Here is a 20,621-nt window from a genome sequence, read left to right as displayed (position 1 = left end):
CCAGGGGACAGTTAGCGGTGGTGGTATTGAAGGTTTCAATGTATTCTCTCACTGCATGGAGTCACCGACATTTCCAAATTAAGCTAAGCTCACGCAAGTAGCCCCAAAATGGCATACCATTAGGATGCCGTGCAGTTGCAGACCCAAATTTTTGGGACAGCGCCAAATGTTGTACTAGAAGTGCATATATATGTATAAACAATTAAAAAAGCACGAAATTTCAAGTACTCACTACAGTTATTGTAACGCCTGCCGACATAACTAGGTTCGTCTCAGTTGATCATGTGGTTGTAGCCTGTAGTGCAACCGACGAGTTCCAGGGTGAAAACTCTTTTGAGTGTGGGGGGTTCTTCGAGTTGTAGGGTTGAAAACTCTAGGTTTGGTCCTTATTAGTTGATGAGCCAGATAATGGTCTTACTCATACAACGTTCTTTTGTTGAAGGCATTGCAGAGGCCAGCTGTAACTAATATATTCTTGATATTAAATTATTATAGTCCCTCGGTGTTTCATAACAAGTGTCGTCGTTGTAGTTTGAACTAAAACCACGATGCTGGAATATTTTTTATCAAAAAAATACAGAGGGAAAAAACGGAGGAAGTAATATTTTTTATCAAAAATGAACTAATAGACAGAATATGTCTGTTGGTGGATAATTTACCGGAGAAACTAGGCCGAATAGTAAGATGCTGGAATTGTTCGGTATCGTCGCAAAAAACATAAAAACATGTGGTTTGCCGGATACAATAATCGTAAACAATTATACACTCTAGAAATGTCTATCAAGATATATGTTAGATAGGTATCTTCTCAAGCTCTGTACAAACATGTTTAACGATAATATGATAATATAGTTCGCAAAACATAAAGATATAGTATACCTCATCTAACGATGCATATTAGTTCATAGGAAATTATGTTTTATCATTAAGTTCTTTTATGTCTAAGAGTGATTCAATTAAAATAAAAAAATTATCGATACCTCAATAAAATTTAAAGGCAAAGCATAGCTTTTGCTGCCAAATATAACTTTAATTGAGCACGGGTTAATTTGAAAAAGATTGATGTTATATTTATAATAAATAATAATATATAAAAAAATTAATAGCATTATCATATTGTTAATTGTGATAAATATAATGTAGAATATACTGAATAAGATCTTATAATTTTTGGCAAAAAATCTTCTGTTTATTAATATTATGCAACATTTGTTATGTTGACACTATACATCATATAAGTAAAAAAATTAGTATAAATTTTAAAAAATTATGATATATGTTAACTTAACTTGTGTAAGATAGCAGTAAAATCAGAAATTAGAATAATAGAAAAATATTAGTGAACAAAGTTATTCATGACATAAACTACATACATGATCAAGTTATTTATTTTTCACACAATTTGAAGGATGCATGAGAATGTGGTGAACAGTAAAAGAAATTTAATTCTGCATTCTATATTTAAAGTAAAGTTTCTACTAAAGGTCAATGGAATACAAAATATTAATCAAATTATGAATGCAAAAAATATCATGAATATATCATTTTTGTATGTTTACACTTTTTTGAAGCTTATTATTCTTAATATCAAATCAACTCAATTCGCAATTGGATTGAATAAAAACTAAATATGATATGAATAAGTTGAATCGACATGTAATATCCAATTTTTAGACATGAGTAGTTTTGGATAGCAGGATAATATTTACTAAGTTTGCAGAAAAAGGGTCTTATGGTTCAACTGATGATCATTTTTTATTGTTTTCCAACATGATTTTGAACCACTTTCGGTGAAATGATTTATACCCAAGCGACTTTACATAAGGCAGTGACAAACCGCCTATTCGATGATAGGTCCAAGCCTTAACATCCCAGACTTCCGACATGTCGATCTTGGTGGAAGGGGAGCCGAGATGCGAGTGGAAATGGTGGAAAATCTTGGTTTCTTTCAGGCATCAACGAGAAGGTGGCGGTGACAGTGCGTTAGAATAAGATCTAGTGGAAGAGATGTTGAGAAACAATGTGCTCTCAAATGGAGCCTTCTGACCTGCGCAGACAAACTCCATTGAACACGTCCTATTTTATGAAAATTCTTGAAATTAACCCAACTTCTGCAAAAAGGTGGTCATACCCATGTTACACATCCATGCCAGGTTTGAAAGAATTCCGACACCGTATGCAAGGCACGACACATCCGGCCAGTTATCGGCCTTTCCACAATTTGTTCCTATTTTCGGGAAAAAAAATTAGAATTCCAAACTTGTTAGTGTTTTTTTCAATAAATGTTTGTAAAATTTAAAAATGTTTGTATTCATAATTTTTGTTGCTCTTTTTAAAAATGTTTGTATTTTGCCATTCTGAGAAAGACACAAACATTTTTTTGAAATTATTTTGAAAAAAACATTTTTTGGAATTTTGAACAAATATTCAAAAGCGCAAATTGGTTTGGGACCTTCTATAAGGTTCAGGAATCGATTTTGTGTGTGTTTTTTATTTTCTTTTATGTTATTTTTTTCTTCCTAAAATTCGCAAAGTTCAAAAAATGATCAACATATTTAAAATTTGTTCTTTCTTTACTAATAGAAAATTTCAAATTCTCTTCACATTTTAAAAAAATTGTTCATCTCTTTAAAACATGTTCGGAATTCCAAATTTGTTCATGTTTTTCAAAAAATGTTCTGAGTGTCAAACTTTTATTCACATTTTCAAAAAAATTGCAATTTAAGAAAATGCCCGTGTTTCCAAAATATTTTGGATTTTAAAATTTTGCTCACGTTTTCAAAATTTGTCAAATCACAAAATACTTTGGAATTTGAAAAACTTTTCAAAAAAAATTCAGAATTTTTTAATGTGTTCCATTTTGTAAAAGATTGTCTGTGCTTTCAAAAAATTGTTCGATATTTGAAAAAATTCAGAGTTTCTATTTTTCCTCATGTTTTAAAAAATCTCAGAAATGAAAGACCAAAGAATGATGTGAGCTTGCCTGAGGAACGTAGGGGCTGAGAGCTAGCACTGAGCATTTACTAAAACTAGATGACCCGGTTGCGCCAATGGCGCAAGAAGCCAGTTAGAAAGAATGTTAGTAGGAGATGTAGCTGGAAATATAATGCAATGTGGATTACATTGCAGATAGTAGTACAGATAGTATAATGGCTTATATCTGGTTTACAGAAACACTTATATATAGGCAGCCTCATAGTTTATTTAGGCATCTTCCTAGTCTGATTGTGGTGTTCAGAGTGTGTGAACGTACGAATAAGCAGTGTATCATTATCCCATAATGCTTGCATAGTACACTTTCACATGCACTGCCCGTAAAAGGTAACAGATTGTCAAACACGGATCGCTGAGATAGCAAAATCATCAGAACGAAAAGACTAAGATAGCAAAATCATCATAACGAAAACACTAAGAGCAACAAAAACATGCACCGACGGCATAACTATTTGATTCACATCTTTGACACAGCCTGCCTTTGAACTGCACATCTGTGCCACTTACGATTGAAAGCAAAAGAGAAAAAAAAAACAAAGGAATAAGCAGACAAATATTATACTCCCTCCGTCCCAAAATAAGTGTCGTTGATTTAGTAAAGTTGTACTAAATCAGCGACACTTATTTTGGGATGACGGGAGTATAAACCAGCTAATGGGTTCTTAAACCAAGCCGGCCAACAATGATATATCTTGTGATCAAGATATTCAGTTCAGTTAGTACTTACCAATGCGCAGATCACTAAGTGTATCTATACATTCACATACACAAGCTTCAAAGGTAATGTGTTATGAGTGTGTGACCACCATGATTTTTAAGGCAGTAAGGTGACCTAAGGTGAGCACCAACCGCTCTGACGCCTAAGCGCCTATAGACGTCTAAGCTCCTAATCTCCTAAAGCGGACATAATTGCAAGGCGCTGTTAGCACGCCTTGCCGCCACCTTATAAACACTTAGTTATTTGGATGAGAGAGAATGGTATATTAGAAAAATGCATGCAACAATTAGAAGATAATGAAAAGCTCAAAAATTAGATATAGCAAATTCATCGGAATCACATGGACACGTTAGAGGCAGGTATGTGTCAAGTATATAGAGAAATAAGAACAGAGAGGTCAAACTCTGCAGCTACTGTTCTAAAGCACGCTAAGCCAAACTCTGTAACTATGGTTCCAATGCACGCTACGCTAAGACAAACTCTGTAGATACAATAGGTAATGAACAGTTTGGGTCCAAGTAAACAAGTAATGCAAAAGGTAACCTTTTTTACTTCTAAGGAAATATTAACAATCTGATTCTACAAAAGATCTAAACATGCCTACATACAGGAGGCGGCTACTGAGCCACAAAATTCAGCTAGGTTAATCAAGATGTTTCTACTACTGAAAACAAATGACTTTCTACATGAACAAACAAGCACAGTGAGTGTCTGTCATCGCTGCAATTTGTATATGAAGGAAACAACTCACCTCACCAATAAGAAATCATGTCTTCCTTTCCTCCTTAAAATTCTGCGAGCTGCAACCTACGCCTTGGCTGTCACAGGAGTAGCAGCAGTAGAACCGCCACCTAAAAGACTTTCTTCAAAGCATTTCAAAGTGCTTCATACAACTCATCATTGGGTAGCAACACTGGACTGGTGTATGAAACATCACCGCCAAAACATTTGTAACTAAGCCATAGTTTGGGAATCAATCAAAGTAGCCTGCTATAAAGGCTTCCCATTGTGAATGTCATTGCTAGTAAGTAAACGACTCAACCAGAAGAACTTTGAAAGCATCTGGTTCCTGCATGAAGGGATTCCAATTAATTACGATATAGATGGTGCCAAATTTGAAAACACTGATAACAATTGAACAAGCAAAGTCAAATACAAAATTAACTAATTGGTGATTTTATCATCACACAACAAGTGTTTTCTAATCAGTCCATGTGCAGCTATGTGCTCCATGCATGGTGTATACAAAAACATGGCGAGGGGGGGGGGGGGGGGGGGGGGGGGGGGGTTGCAGCAGGACGGCAGCGAGCCATGTTATTTTTCGTCCTTATGTAACACCTACCAGCATGCACTCGTTGCATTTAGTGGAGGAATCATTTGATCATTAGACATCTACTACTTTGACTTGCTACAGAGGCCAAAAGGCAAAGATGGCGCTATATTAGTTGTACCCAGTCTGGTGTCATATGAAAAAAACTGAATTCTCAAGCTGCCCAATAGATGTGGATACTTAAGAAGTCGTTCTAGCTGAAAATCACAAAGTATATGAACCTTAAGTGAATAGCAGACAATTATTTCTGTTCTATATTCATAGAGCTAGTCAACTCAAATTACGAAAAATAACTACATATTAAACCATTAGAAATATATGCGATAAAGTTCAGCTAACTGAGTTCATAATTAAAAAGATATTAGAGTGTGTCAATGAGTGTGTTCTTATCTGTCCTTTTCTAATAGTTTTCAAACAGAGATCAAAATACTGATGTTGAAACCAACAGAGAGGAACCCGAGGGTGTTAGTGAGTCTGTTCTTGTTTGTCCTTTTTCAAACAGAGATCAAAATACTAATCCCGAAACCAACAGGGAAGAACCTTTGGGGTGACGGATAATTTTAGTATCGCATTAGTTCAATCTACAAAATCTAAACCCAAAATGAACATATGTTTGGAGTAGCATACCTCTAAACCAAATAAGAACCGGCGTCTGAACAAAGTAAAAAGTAAAAATGGTAATAATGTCCCAAAAGTGCAATCAAATATACTCAAATGAGTAAGCAGGTGGGGGAAATAGGTCTGACCATACTACTATCATTTTTTGTTAACACCAAGTCTAAACAATCTATGATGTTCTTCTACATGTGCAGAGGTAAATTCGAAATTTTGGAACAATTATTTGGTTTTATAGTTTACTGGGACTATAAACCCTTGCCTAAACAGTAGTTCATTGATTAATATGTCAATTTTGAGGTAAGGTGACCACATGGCAAGCAAGATGTCATGGAGCAAATTCGAGGAATATTCTGATCATACCATTTCAGTGGACAACCGACAAAGTAGAGTGATAAGAAGAGGATGCTTACTCGATCAAGCATCAGAGCTTCACCTAGTTTCTTTCCCTAGCATCCATCAGTCCCCTCTCCTTCGAGGCTGAACGACCTCTTTGAGGGCTGGCAGGCTGGCAAGGCCAACAACATTAACTTTTGGTTCAATAAAAGCAACTTAAACTGATCTACCAACAAACGTGCATCCGAGCCTACATATTGAAGAACGGCTCTCAGCATCTAAACAGCACACGAGACGCAAAACTGAGCATATAGAAAGTAGTTAATCTAGCAGGCCAAATCACATCAGTATGAAAATCATAGCCAAGTGGATAATTTTATTTGCATCTTACTTTGTTTGTCCCTTTGATTTTCTCTGAACCGGAGCCCTGTTAGCAGAGGCTGTAGATAAATATAGTTGCAAACAAGGGACACTCCAAAATGGTATTACTGCACCAGGGGAAGTAACCCTCACCACACAAACAGCGAGCCGCCGCAGCTGCAAGATCCCAAGCCATAAAAAGTTAACAAACATTCTCAGTTTAGTTTACTAACACAACTAATGGGAAAGATGAACTGCAGCCAAATAAGGTGATAAAAGGTAATATTCTCAATACAAAAAGAATAGCTCCAGGATTTGTAACCAAACGTCAACAAAGAACAAATAGGTCTCATATCAAATAGATTGATTATTGCAGCAAGCATGGTCAAAATCGAGCAAGCAGCATCTAACTGAGCACAAACATCATCTCAGTTCGGTGAATGAATCTACATAGCTGGTACATAGAACTGAGTAAGGTGTGAGCTCGCCAGGTTATGTGGCATGAGTGTTGTGAGACGAGATGATGAATGACCCGCAGGAAAGGAATGAATGCCAAACAATTTTAGTTCGTATGAATGCTTATGTTCATATACACCCTTTCGTTTTAATATGTACTGATATAACTGAAGGAATTGGTTCATTCGATACGTACACTCTAAACACAGTAGTAATTGAAGGAAAAATTGGCATAATATACAACTTCCCCTGGTCAATATAGGAGTGGAACATAGTAACGACAATCAAGGTGGAGCATACCTTTATATTGGCTTTTGATTTATAGTAGATTTCATATACTGACACACCAAATCTTAGTCTGAACTCCAAAGTTGCTTACAAGTATAAATATTCTACCTACCTTATACTATCTACGAGAATGTACGTTACATGTTCAGCTGCGAAGGAAAGCCCATGGCCCGATAGCAGTCCCAATACTGGAAAAAATAAATCAAGGTTACCTAAACTGTAACCAGTATAGAAAATATAGCCACGCCTGGTATACAAAAGGAAAACTCAAGCAAATACGAAGTTATTCTTATTTATAGGGGATCCAAAGTTAAACAAAAATGAGCAATGAGGTATAACCGATTACGGCTTCGTTTGATATTGCATATTTCATCCCGGAAAGCCCATTTTAACAAGCCATTAGTGAATACGGGTATTTGTTGTTTGGTTTTCGTCGTAATAATAAAAATTCAGAAAATATAATGAAATGAGAGTGCTTCCTCACTCTACCTCCATAATCCTGCAAACATGCGGAGGCACATGTAGATGGACAAGGCTATCCAGATTCCAATGAAATCACTCTAACTGGCGAGGGTGACAATGCAAGCGATGCTGACAACAGCCACAAGTATCTGAGGATACATAATTCAATGAGAAAAGTATATTTTTCATCCTTCAACTCTTGATGAAATCTAGATTTAGTCCCTCAACTATAAAACTGGACAACATGCACCTCAAACTTTTAATACCGAACAAATTTCGTCCCTCCACACAACCGAAGCGGTTTCCAAGCTGACTTGGCATGTTTTTGACCGGTCATTGTCTAGGTGGCAGTATTTTTCTATCCTACTTGTCCTATCTCTTCTTCCCTCCTATTATCTCTCTAATGGGCATTTCATCGAGCACTTAGAGTGCACCGGCGACAAGCGCTGCTGCGGCATGCTAGGATGCCGGCGGCGATGGCGCCGAGCCAGCGCTCAAGGGGGTATGGAGCGCCTGTGTCTTTAGTTGCTGTGCCAGCTGGTGTCTGTTATTGTGCCGGCAGGAGGGAATCGTTTTGCAACTCGTTGTGAGCAGCACGGGTTGCCCGTAGCGGCATAGGCCTCCTCCACGGCTCGCCATATCAAGACGCTTCACCTCGCCGTTCTAGTAACAAAACCAAAGGAAGCGACGCGGAGGCCCTAAATCGCCGCTGCCCAAATCGTCTTCCTCGACTCCGGTGACCATCGCCGCGCCGCGAGCTCCTCGTCCGGCAACCTCTGGTTCTTCCTGTCGGCTTCCTAAGCTCCCCGTGGTCCTACTGAAGCCTCGCACGTCCTCCCCAAGAAGCCCCTAGTCCACGAGCTCAGCCAGCCGCGAGCCTATGCTCCGCCGCCCGCTGCCGTCGACGCAGCCGTCGCTCTGGTGCTTATCCGCCACGTCTGAGCACGTGTACGTGCTATAGATGAACCCATGGTCGTTTAGTCTCTCTCCCCGAGCCACCCCATGCCATCTAGCTCGCTGCCCGCATGGCGCCGCCCGTTGCCTCCACTGGACGTCGTCGCCGACGAAGCTCTGGCCATTCCGTGTGCCCGTGCTTGCTTGTCCAGCCGCACGGACAGCCCAGCTCGCTCCCAGGCATCGCGCAGTCTCTCCTCGCTGGCACCCGCATCGTCCAGATCGCCGGCGCCGGTGCAAGCTATTTTTTGTTCCGAAGCGAAGAGCGATTTACCATCTCCTTTGCCATGTTGGCGTGAACCGGTCAAAACCAGTCAAACACTACGCCAAGTAAGCAACAAAATTAGGTCGGCTGCTACAAGGGACGAAATTTGTCCGGTATTAAGAGTTTGAGGTGCAAGTTGTCCGGTTTCATAGTTGAAGGATTAAATCTAGACTTCGCCAAAAATTGAGAGATGAAAAGAATACTTTTCTCTAATTCAATGGAATGTGTCAGAAGAGAAAGCTGGAAAGCCAGAGCACAAATAAGCTGGAAAATTAGCGGACTTGCCAACGAATAAGCAGCATATGCAAAATCTGATGCTCCATAATTGACACCGTCAAAAACAAAAGCTAAAGCATTGATTGGTTGAGCGAGAGCAACAAACTGTACATAGGAAACATAACTCTGCTTAGTTCAAGAGATTGCCTTGAGGTAATCAAACAAAAGAAAAGATCGTCGTACTCTCAAGTACTAATTTTTTAGGGGTATACTCGCAAGTACTATGAACTGCAAGAAAATCATGAGAACGTAAATATTAACATTTCAAGATTCAGAGTTGTAGTACTCTTATGATTCAGCACACTGTAACTGTACCGGTGTTGCCATGTAGATATGATGCAGTACACCATGGTCTTCTGTAAATAATCTCGAACCTGTATGGAGGCCAACTCCAAGAAGTAGGCCCAGGCGATGCCCCAAGATCAATCCGAGCTGGAAAATGAACAGTTCCTCACTAAGGTGACAAAAAATGATTTATAGAAAAAAGGGACCATACCTGCAGTACGCGGTAAGCTGTGGCCTTGGCCTTCGAATGGTCCTTACGAGCAAATGCACTTGCTGATGTTGGCAGTTATGCCTAGGTGATAGATGTATGTTGCTGAATTGGAAAGCTATACGATCCCTTTTATTCAATTATGACAGCTGAGAGGAATTTGGGATGGCCCCGCTAGAGTTTCCAAAATGAATCGAATTGAACCCTATTATTTTTTCACTATAAATTCCATAGTATCAATACAATAACCTTTGAGAAATTGTGAGAACGGGAAGATGCAATCATTTAGATGGTGAAAATAGCCGAGAGTTGAGCAACCCCTAAAAGCACTCACAATGAATGGTACCAGCGGATACCAACCAGATAGAAACATGCTGAGAAAAGTATAGCCCGTGAAAAATATTGTTCACACACTAATAGTACATAATATGCGTGAAACACATTGCTGGAATCATATCCTTCTAAGTTATTAACAAACTTTCATGATTTTATGGTCAACGACAGAGCACCGAGAAACACCAAATATTTCAAGGTGTTGATTGCATCTTACAGGTAACTAAAGTTCCACAAAGTAAACAATATAGTACTGTCAAAATATGAAAAGATAATTGATGGGTCTCATCATGAAACAGGTTGTTGCAAAAATGAAAAAAGGGGGCGGCAGATCCTAAAAACTAAATCAACCACAAAATCTTCTCCTCATACTGCTTGGATTTTTTTCAAACACATAGCAGGCATAGATAAACAAAATCCACATAGGTGAAGATGAGAATTTATGGGGATCAAAGCAAGAGAGAGAGAGACGACTTGGTACCTGCGCGCGAGTAAAAAGGTCAGGATGGAGGTAGAGGCAGCAACGCCGCGCCGCCCCTTCGGCCACCACAGCCACGTGATGCCGCGCCGCGCTCTTCCGGCCTCCACTGCTACTTCCGCGCCACCGCACGCTCCGCTCCACCGCCACGGAATCCTCCTCCGTGGAGAGCTCCCACAGCTGCGGCCCCTCCTCCGCGAGGCCCGCTCCTCCTCTGCGTCCCCTCGGTCGTAGCCTATCCACCGTGAGCAAGGGGGCCTGGATGGTGGTCATCGCTGCCGTCGGAAAAGCTCGCCTCCACGCCCAGACGCCTCCGATCCGGTGGGCTGGGATCCAGGTTCGGGGTCGAGCACGGGTGGATGGGGGCAGAACGGCGGCGCGGGAGAGAGAGGAGGAAAAGGAGGAGAGGTGGCGAGGACAGGGGAGCCGGCGTCGAGGGAAGAGGAGACGAGCGGGGAGAGAGAAGGGGCGGCGTGGGGGAGAGTAGGAGGCGAGCGAGGAGAGGAGAGGAGGCTGCGTTGCTTTTTTCTTTTTACCCCTCGTCGGTTAGGGTCTGATGCTTTTCTTAACGCCACGCCATTCTCTCGACCCCACACGCGACGAGCCCCACTTGTCATCCACTCTTGAAGCAGTTATGGACGTGAAAAAAACCAACGGCCCACCACACGCCAGCAGCCAAAAGCGAGCTACAGAAAGTGGCCGAACGAGCATCGCGCATGCGGGGGCTCCAGAATGGCGGGTTGCACAACAAAGTTTATATGTTCAATGATGGATTTCAGCTAAATTAGGTTATCAGCAAGAAGATTGAGAATGATCGAATAAACAATGAGTGATGAATGAACCATGATGATTGGGGAAAAATGAACAATGAAAGACTAAAATTGGATAATGGATACTGAACAAAAATACAGAAACTAAGAATAAACTAATGACTTATAGAACTGGATGAACAAGTCTTTTCGTCCCATAATATAAGAGGGTCTTTAAACTAGTCTAGTGTAAAAAACATCCTTATATTATGGACCATAGGGAGTACAAGACTGATAATGGACTAATAAGGACATATCAATGACAGAAATTGAGCACAAATGATAAACAAAATGATACGCACGCATATGAATGACGGAAATTGAGCACAAATGATAAACAAAATGACACGCACCCACGCACACGTGACTTTTTTTTTTAGAATCACGCACACGTAATTGAACGAGTAAAAACATACTCCAGTAGATACATGCAAGAAATTAGAAAAATCTCTTGTGTCCCTGCGGAATTAGTGGGTGGTATGCTATCACATGGATTTGCTAAGAAGCACGGACGACAGACACTCAGGGCATCTCCAGCCGCGCCCCCAAGAAGGCCCCCAGGTGTGTTTTTGTCTGTCGGTGCCAAAAAATCGGCCCGGTCGCGCCCCCAAGAGCCCAGTTTTCGCCGGCTCAGGTCAAAATTGGCGCCGGCGGACCCAACCCGAACCCGGCGCGCTAGGGGTCGCTCGGGGGCGCCGAGCAAATCGTTTTTGGCGCGAAGAGCCATGGGCCCACCGCGTCAGCGACTCTACTCTCTGCTCGCACCTTCGTCGTCCTCATCGCCTCGTTTCCCGAGGCGAATCAATGCCAAAACTGCCGCGCCGGTCAGCCTCCATTGGTGCCTCACGGGTGGCGCAGTGAAGGCTGGGCGACGCGTCCCTCGGCCGCCACGCAATCACGCCACGCGTAACGCGCCGGCCAAGCCTACCACGCGGCGTCTCCGCCTATAAAAGCCGACTGCAAGCGCGCCGGAGGGACTCACCCCGATCATCCACCGACGACGCGCTCATTTCTCCCCCTTTCCTCCTCTCGCCGTCACCAGTTGAGAAAGCATGGCCGAGCGTTTCCCAGGCGACGGCGCCGCGGCGAACGGATTCGGGCGCCATCATCTGCACGAGGACGAGGCTCGCCTCCTTTTCGAGGCCGAGTACCCGGTCCGGCCGGACATGCGGGTGCCCGGGGCATGGAGGATCAGCGCCGGCGGCGTGCCGGTGCCCCCGGTACCCACCGGCGCGGCGCGGCGTGTGGAGATCGCACGCATCCGCTCGTCCCTGCCGCGTGCGGCGAGGGAGGGGCCCCGATACGTCCCCGACAGCCCAATCTGGGAGCCGTATTTCCGCTGCCGGCACGGCGAGCAGCTCGAGGCCACCAACGGCGTCGTGCCCTCCGGCAGGTTCAACGCCGCCGGCCGGCGTCGGTGGTGAGGCGTGCCCGGGCGCACGTTGGAGTCCGTCCTCGAGTACATCGAGGGCGGCAACACGCCGCGCCTCGAGTACCCCGCTCCCCCGTCCTCCTCATGCCGCCGCCGGGGAAGCTCCTAGACGCCGAGGCGCATGGAGACCGGGGTGTCCTCCTCCTCGTCCGGCGGCTCTCCCTGCCTCCACCTCCGTCCCATCAAGCCGGACCCCCAGGACACGCCTGTCAACGCGCGTACCCGCAGCTCCGGCGGCTCTTCCTGCCTCCACCTCCGCCCCGTCAAGCCGGAGCCCCAGGACACGCCTGTCAGCGCGCGCACCCGCAGCTCCAGCGCCCTCGTCGAGCCCAAGGTGGAGTCCAGCCTCCCCCCGGAGTACGAGGAGATAGCCCGGCGTGGCTTCTCCGACGAAGACGCCATGCGGTGGTCGCGCGACGACTACCTGCGCGAGGAGATGATCCGGCAGCGCCGGGCCCTGGAGGAGATCGCCGCCCGCAAACGTGGGCGCGAGGACGAGGACGGTGTCGTCTGTTAGAGTTATAATATAAGTCATGTACCCCTTTGTATTTATCCCGTTGTATAAGGGGTTTCCTGCATATGTTCCACACCTGTACATGTATATATATATCGGCCTATGGCCTCATGGGAATACAAGTTGCCTATTCCTAACATGGTATTAGAGCTAGGTTAATTTTTTCGCACGCTGCAACTCGTGCGTTCGATCCCTCCTCTCCAGATCGATCAAGAAATAAAGTATTAGGTGCGACACGCACCTATTGCTATCCATCGGCGCCTCGTATTGTTTCGCGTGTGTGCGTGAGTTCCCGGCGAGTTGCTTCAGCGATCAAGGAGCCGGCGTGATTGTTTCGTACGTGCATGTGCATGTACTAGTTCACGTCAAGAATCCATTGACCAGCTTGTTTGCCTGCTTGCTCCTTGTATACGTACGCGTGTGCGTCGTACAAAGTACGTCGGAAACACCTCTCCCGATCGGCGATCGAAGCAGCAGGCCGCAGGGGGCGATCTCTCTCCTCTCCCGATTGGTGATCAAGCTGCCGCTCCCGCTCGATCTCTGAATCACATCGCAGGACTCCATCGATCGCTCGAAGGCCGCCTCAGCATCGCTCGATCTCAGCATCGCTCGAAGGCCGCCTCTGCGTGATCGCTCCGCAGGCCCAGCAGGGGTTCGTCCCGCAGGAAGGTTTCCCTCCCGCACTGCCACCTCCGCCTGATCGCTCGATCTCATCTCTCGCTCGCAGGCCCGACTTTGGATTCCTAAAAAAAATGTCTGCTGCATCGGGCTATGTTGCTGTCCCTCGCTGCCCGGTGATCTTTGATGGTACTAACTACACCGAGTTTACTGGCTTCATGCGTATTCACATGCGTGGCATCCGTCTTTGGGGTGTTCTTTCTGGCGAGGTCTGCTGTCCGCCACGTCCAGTTCCTCCGGTGGCCCCTACTCCGCCAACTCCATCGGTTCTTCCTCCGGATGCTAATCAGGCCGCCAAGGATGCGGCTAAGGTTGCTGATGAGGCTGCTGATCGTGCTTATGATGAGAGGGTTTTGGCTTATGAGGAGGCTCTTCAGACGTATCATTGTGCTCTGTCTGTTTACACCCAGTGGCTTGATGATGATGCTCGTGCTGCAGCTGTTCTCACTGCTAGTGTTCTGCCTCAGTTTGCTTCTGAATTTCTGGGTCTTTCTACTGTCTTTGAGATGTGGACCCGTCTTCGTGAGCGCTATCAGCCCTCTGGTGATGCCTTATACCTCTCTGTGATCCGTCAGGAGCATGCTCTTCAGCAGGGTGACTCTACTGTTGATGACTTCTATGCACAGAGTTCTGCTATCTGGCGCCAGCTTGATTCTCTCCGTAGTGCTGGGTGTCGTACCTGCCCCTCTTGCCAGGCTGTCCAGGCCAATTTGGAGTTTCATCGCGTCTATGAGTTCCTGTCTCGGCTCCGTAAGGAGTTTGAGCCCCGGCGTGCTCAGTTGTTTGCTCGTGGCCGTATTTCTCTCATGGAGGCGCTTTCTGAGATTCGTGCTGAGGAGACTCGCTTACGTGGTGCTGGTTTGCTGGAGGTTCCCTCTGTGCTCGCTACTCGTGCTCCTACGCCACCTGCTCCACCGACCCCTTCTCGCTCGAGTGCTCCGCCGCTCTTGCCCACTCCTTCTGGAGGCTCAGGTCGCCCCCGTCCACATTGCGCCTATTGCAACAATGATGGTCATCTTGAGTCTCAGTGCTACACGAAGAAGAAACACCTGCGCAAGGCTCGATCATCATCTTCAGGGACTTCGTCATCTACCTCGACAGCTTCAGCCATTGCTTTGACTGAGCAGGATATTTTGAGACTTAAGCGTCTGCTCGCCGCTTCAGGCTCTTCCTCGACGGGTACTGCCGGTTCTGTGACTGATGCTTCCCGCACTGAGCAATCACCCTCTACACAGTCAGGTACATCCCCATGGGTTCTGGACTCTGGAGCTTCTTTTCATATGTCTTCTCATTCTTCCACTTTGTCCTCTCTTCGATCACTGGATTCTCCTATTCATGTCTTCACTGCTGATGGTACTCCACTTTCTGTTGCTAGTAGAGGCAATCTTACTACTCCTTCTTATTCTGTTCCTGATGTTGCTCATGTTCCTCGACTTACCATGAATTTGTTTTCTGCTGGTCAACTTACGGATTCTGGTTGTCGCGTCATCCTTGACGTTGACTCTTGTTCTGTCCAGGACCGTCACACGCACACTCTGGTTGGGGCTGGCCCTCGCCGCCGTGATTCTCAGGGTCTTTGGGAGTTGGACTGGCTTCATGTTCCTTCTGCTGCCACCACCATCGCCAGTTCTTCCGCTTCTGTCGCCTCCGTCACTGGTTCCTTCCAGCAGTGGCATCATCGACTTGGTCATCTGTGTGGTTCTCGGTTGTCTTCTTTAGTTCGTCGAGGTCTTCTGGGGTCTGTCTCAGGAGATGTCTCTTTCGAGTGTCAGGGTTGTCGTCTTGGCAAGCAGATTCAGTTACCATATTCACATAGTGAGTCAGTGTCTAAGCGTCCTTTCGATTTAGTCCATTCTGATGTATGGGGTCCGGCCCCTTTTGCTTCGAAAGGTGGTCATAAATACTATATTATTTTCATAGATGATTTCTCTCGTTACACATGGCTTTATTTCATGACTTCTCGTTCTGAGGTGTTGTCTATTTATAAGCGTTTTGCTGCCATGGTTCATACTCAGTTCTCTTCACCCATTCGTGTTTTTCGTGCTGACTCCGCTGGCGAGTATATCTCTAAGATGTTGCGTGGTGTTCTTGCTGAGCACGGGACTCTCTCTCAATTCTCTTGTCCTGGTGCTCATGCTCAGAATGGTGTGGCTGAGCGAAAGCATCGACATCTTCTTGAGACGGCTCGTGCATTGATGATTGCTGCCTCTCTCCCGCCTCATTTTTGGGCTGAGGCCGTCTCCACATCCACCTATCTTATCAACATACAGCCTTCCGCTGCTCTACAGGGTGGTGTTCCTTTCGAGCGGCTTTTTGATCGTTCTCCCGATTACTCGATGCTTCGCTCGTTTGGTTGTGTTTGCTATGTTCTTCTTGCCCCTCGCGAACGCACCAAACTGACCGCTCAGTCTGTTGAGTGTGTCTTCTTAGGCTACAGTGATGAGCATAAGGGCTATCGTTGTTGGGATCCTATTGGTCGTCGGATGCGTATCTCTCGAGATGTGACTTTTGAAGAGTCTCGTCCCTTCTACCCACGCCCATCTTCCTCAACTTTTTCAGTGCAGGATATCTCTTTCCTCACTTTTCCTGACTCACCTATCACCCCCGCCGAGACTGTACCTCTCCGTTCCACTTCCTCTCCTTCTCCACATCTAGTTGATTTGCAGCCACCATCCTCCCCGGTCTCCTCGCCTAGCATGTCACCGGGTTCTCCACCTTCATCTCCGGTGACTTCCTCTCCGGTCTCCTCTCCCAGCCTGTCACCGGATTCTACACCTTCATCTCCGGTGACTTCTTTGTCGCCACCCCCTGATTCTACCTTGCCGATTCCTCCTTCTATTATTCCATCTTTTCCTCAGCATTACACTCGTCGTCCACGACCAGTCGATGCCTCTGTGGATGGGCCGTCATCTTCCTCTCAGCCTACTTATGACTTGCGTTCTCGTCCTCGTCCGCCTGTTGATCGCTTTGGATTTCCCACCGCTGGTGCTGCTGTTCTTGAGCCGACTTCTTACCGTCAGGCTGTTGTTCATCCTGAATGGCAGTTTGCGAGTATATTGCCTTTGTAAAGGCCCGTCTTAGTGAGCAGTTTCTTATGTCTGATCTTGGACCTCTTCGCTACTTTCTTGGGATTGAAGTCTCTTCTACCTCTGATGGCTTTTTTATATCCCGGGAAAAGTATATCCAGGATCTTCTTGCTCGTGCTGCTCTTACTGACGAGCGCGTTGTTGAGACTCCTATGGAGCTCAATGTTCACCTCCGTGCTACTGATGGTGATCCTCTCCCTGACCCGACGCGTTATCGTCATCTTGTTGGCAGTCTTGTCTATCTAGCTGTCACTCGTCCGGACATCTCTTATCCGGTTCATATTCTGAGTCAGTTTGTCTCTGCCCCCACCTCGGTTCACTATAGTCATCTCATTCGTGTTCTTCGATATCTTCGAGGCACGATCTCTCACCGTCTATTCTTTCCTCGCTCCAGTTCTTTACAGCTCCAGGCCTATTCGGATGCTACGTGGGCTAGTGATCCTTCCGATCGCCGTTCACTTTCTGCTTACTGTGTTTTTCTTGGTGGTTCTCTCATTGCCTGGAAGACGAAGAAACAGCTTGCAGTTTCCCGTTCGAGTGCCGAGGCTGAGTTGCGAGCAATGGCTCTTTTGACGGCAGAGGTGACTTGGTTACGGTGGTTACTTCAGGATTTTGGTGTTTCTGTCACTACACCGACTCTGCTTTTATCTGACAGTACAGGTGCTATCAGCATTGCACGCGATCCTGTGAAGCATGAGCTCACCAAGCATATTGGTGTTGATGCTTTCTATGTGCACGCTGGTGTGCAGGATCAAGTTATTGCTCTTCAGTATGTGCCTTCCGAGTTACAGTTGGCGGATTTCCTGACGAAGGCTCAGACTAGAGCACAACATGGCTTTTATCTCTCCAAACTCAGTGTTGTTCATCCACCATGAGTTTGAGGGGGGGTGTTAGAGTTATAATATAAGTCATGTACCCCTTTGTATTTATCCCGTTGTATAAGGGGTTTCCTGCATATGTTCCACACCTGTACATGTATATATATATCGGCCTATGGCCTCATGGGAATACAAGTTGCCTATTCCTAACATCGTCGTCCTCGATAGCGACGACGACGACGCCCCCGGACCGTCCAACCCACCGCGCCAACCGGGAGAGGGATGCAGCAGGGACGGCGGAGGCGTAGGCGGGGGCAACGACGACGACGACGACGACAACGACGACGACGACAACGACGACGACGACGACAACAACGACGACGGCGGTGACTACACGCGGTTCGACAGCCTCCTCGGCATGTAGAACCGCGTGGGCGGGCGGCGAGGCGGGCGGCGAGGGAGACGGCGGGGGTAGCCCGCGGTAGTTTTTTTCTTTTTTTTGTAAAATATGTTTAAATTTGAACGAACTCGCCCATGTTTATGTTGTGTTTGTGCCGAATTTAAACATTTTAAAAACCCGTGGGGGCGCGACTGGGGGGCATCACGCCCCCAGTGCGCGGTTTAGCGCCGGTGCGCCCCAGGGGGCGATTTTTTGCCCCTCCTGGGAGGCCAACGGCTGGAGATGCCCTCATGCCAACATATCTGAATTAGAAAAATCTCTTGTGTCCCTGCGGAATCAGTGGGTGGTGTGCTATCACATGTGTGGATTTGCTAAGAAGCACGGACGACAGGCACTCATGCCAACATATCTGAAGGGCAGGCGACGTGTGACTCGAACAAACTGAGAAAGACAAACACAAAAGGTGGTAATCAGACAGAGCGGGGGAGGAGGCCGAAGCCGAGGAGGTGCCTGCCACTGTGGAGCCCCTGGCAATGGCGAGCCCCGTGGAGGCCGTGGCGGTGGCCGCGGTGGAGGAGACTCCTCCTGTGGATGCCGTGGCAGCGGCTGAGGTGGAACCCGAGCCAGCAGTCGCCGCGGAGCCGGAGACAAAGGAGGCCGAGGAGGTGAAGGCGGAGGCAGCCGCTACTGCCGAGCCGGAGCCGGAGCCAGAGCCGGCCGTCGCTGAGCAAGCACACGCTGCGCCCGTGGAGGCCGTGCTCGCCTCAGAGGACGGCGCGTGAGTGCTCACGGGAGCTGGCTCAGCGTCCCATTCGTGTACGCCTACATGTCGGGTGCTGTGCGCGGCGTCGCCTAAATAAGGTGTTTGTCGGGTCATCCACAGCCTGCGTTGCTGTGCGTTGTTGTGTGTCGGTTCACCTATGATTGCTAATAAGATTCAGTTTGTGCGTCTTATCTCTGGCTCGATCCTGCTTGTGCATGCATGTCATGGACGATCTCGGGCTAAACAAAATTACACCACTGCACGGCCAGTTTGTGGATGGTGCATCATCGGACAGATTGTGAGGATCTCGATGTCACTTTGCTGTAATCATCAGTGTTTGCCCATGGCCGTGCACAGAGATTCTTATTTTTGATTTCCTCCCATGCATGGCCGTGTTTCCAACAGGTATTGGTGTGGAAATATATGGTTCAGTTACACTTGGTTTCCTTCATTCCTTGTATGGATTGGCGGGTCAAGTAAACATGACAAAATATCCAGCGGAAACCAAATTGTGGTAATAATGACCGGTGAGAACCAGGCTACAACTATGTTCCAAAATTTCATAAAACTCTACAGAAATACTGTACGTTTAGGAGTGACCTTCTATATAAACATGTAAAAAATTCAAGATCAACCCAAATTCATTTAGAAGCAGGGCCGGCCCTAGGGTATGGCCAACGAGGCAACGGCCAAGGGCCCAAGACTCAGAGGGGCCCACGATCTGGCATGCAGGTACATTAGTATAGAGGAAAAATATTAGGCAGAGAAAAAAATTAAGAAAGGAAGCGAAGCTAGGCCCAATTCCCTTGCTGATCGCTAGCGCTAGTTGAAGCATAGCTACGCACAGCCGCTTCTTCTCTTCGTCATCAATCACATCGCTGACCCCTAAAAAAACGGGCAGTAATCTGCGCCGGCGCACCGGCCCAAGCGCTGCGCCGGTCCTATCACAGTCGTTGGATTAATCCATCTATGGTCATTGGATTAAAAAAAACCACGTCATCCCTCCGCACCGCTTCGTCTCGAATTAGAGACAGGAACACAGCTTTGACCGGCTGTAGATGACTGCCCATGCAGGCTGTCTCGTACAACGACATGGTTTGCCATGGCCTCCGACGAATCACCGGCGCCCTCGTGGCCCTCGCCATCGTTGCCCCCGCTAACTGTCTCGCTGCCATTCGTCGTGATCTACGCATCACCCACGCCGTTCATGGTCCCTCTTCGTCGTCGGTTGCAACATCCTGTACTCGCCTTCGTAGCCCCCTCGCCGTCTCTAGTGCAGCCTCGCCATCCCGGCAAAAAAAACGAGCAGTCATCACCGTCCCGATGAAAACTCTGCCGGTCGCAGCAAGAAAACACCGTCGGTCCCAGGAAAAAACAAAATTCGTCTGTCACAGCTTTTTCTCCGCTGCCGTTGGTTCATAGTAGCAAATGGCAATGCTGGTTGTAGCAAAAAAGCAACGCGGTTGTAGCATAAGAACCGGCGCCGGTGGTATGTGGTAGCATAAGAAATGTGGGCTGTAGCAATAGCCGGTGTGGTTGTAGCAAAAGATCAACGTCGGCGATGCGTCATAGCATAACGAGACCCTGGTTGTAGCAAGTTGGTACGCTAGTTGTAGCATCACGCACGGTGCTTCTAGCAGGGCAGTGCTGGTCGGGGTGGCGCCACAAACTGCCGACGCCGGTGGTGCGTTGTAGCAAAAAACAAAATGCCAGTTGAATCTTTTTCTGTCTAAGGTTTACGCTTTTCTCGTAATGGTTCCAAC

General features: G+C 46.6%; 1 protein-coding gene and 1 long non-coding RNA gene across 8 annotated transcripts; one reads left to right on the top strand and one right to left on the bottom strand.

Moving 5' to 3' along the window:
* Positions 1–885: 885 nt before the first annotated feature.
* Positions 886–10,864, bottom strand: LOC125520984. 7 transcript variants are annotated; one of them, XR_007288950.1, is made up of 7 exons: positions 9,551–10,864; positions 7,587–9,486; positions 7,210–7,285; positions 6,385–6,530; positions 6,071–6,243; positions 2,132–4,781; positions 886–2,047 (listed from the first exon to the last, which is right to left on the bottom strand). It is a non-coding gene; the product is annotated as an uncharacterized LOC125520984 (long non-coding RNA). The 7 variants fall into 7 exon arrangements; XR_007288951.1 differs by lacking the exon at positions 886–2,047 and having other exon boundaries at positions 4,240–4,781; positions 7,587–9,282; positions 9,370–9,486; XR_007288954.1 differs by lacking the exon at positions 886–2,047 and having other exon boundaries at positions 4,240–4,781; positions 7,587–9,159; positions 9,370–9,486.
* A 2,245-nt stretch (positions 10,865–13,109) lies between these two features.
* LOC125523588 lies at positions 13,110–15,436 on the top strand. Its single transcript, XM_048688606.1, has 2 exons — positions 13,110–15,030; positions 15,309–15,436. Exons 1-2 carry the CDS (start codon positions 13,866–13,868, stop codon positions 15,353–15,355), a joined length of 1,212 nt encoding a protein of 403 aa, XP_048544563.1. The 5' UTR covers positions 13,110–13,865; the 3' UTR covers positions 15,356–15,436.
* Positions 15,437–20,621: the final 5,185 nt, after the last annotated feature.

The sequence above is a fragment of the Triticum urartu genome, chromosome 7 (assembly GCF_003073215.2).
Source record: "Triticum urartu cultivar G1812 chromosome 7, Tu2.1, whole genome shotgun sequence".
Classification (NCBI taxonomy): domain Eukaryota; kingdom Viridiplantae; phylum Streptophyta; class Magnoliopsida; order Poales; family Poaceae; genus Triticum; species Triticum urartu.
This window is presented reverse-complemented; position numbering and strand designations above follow the sequence as displayed.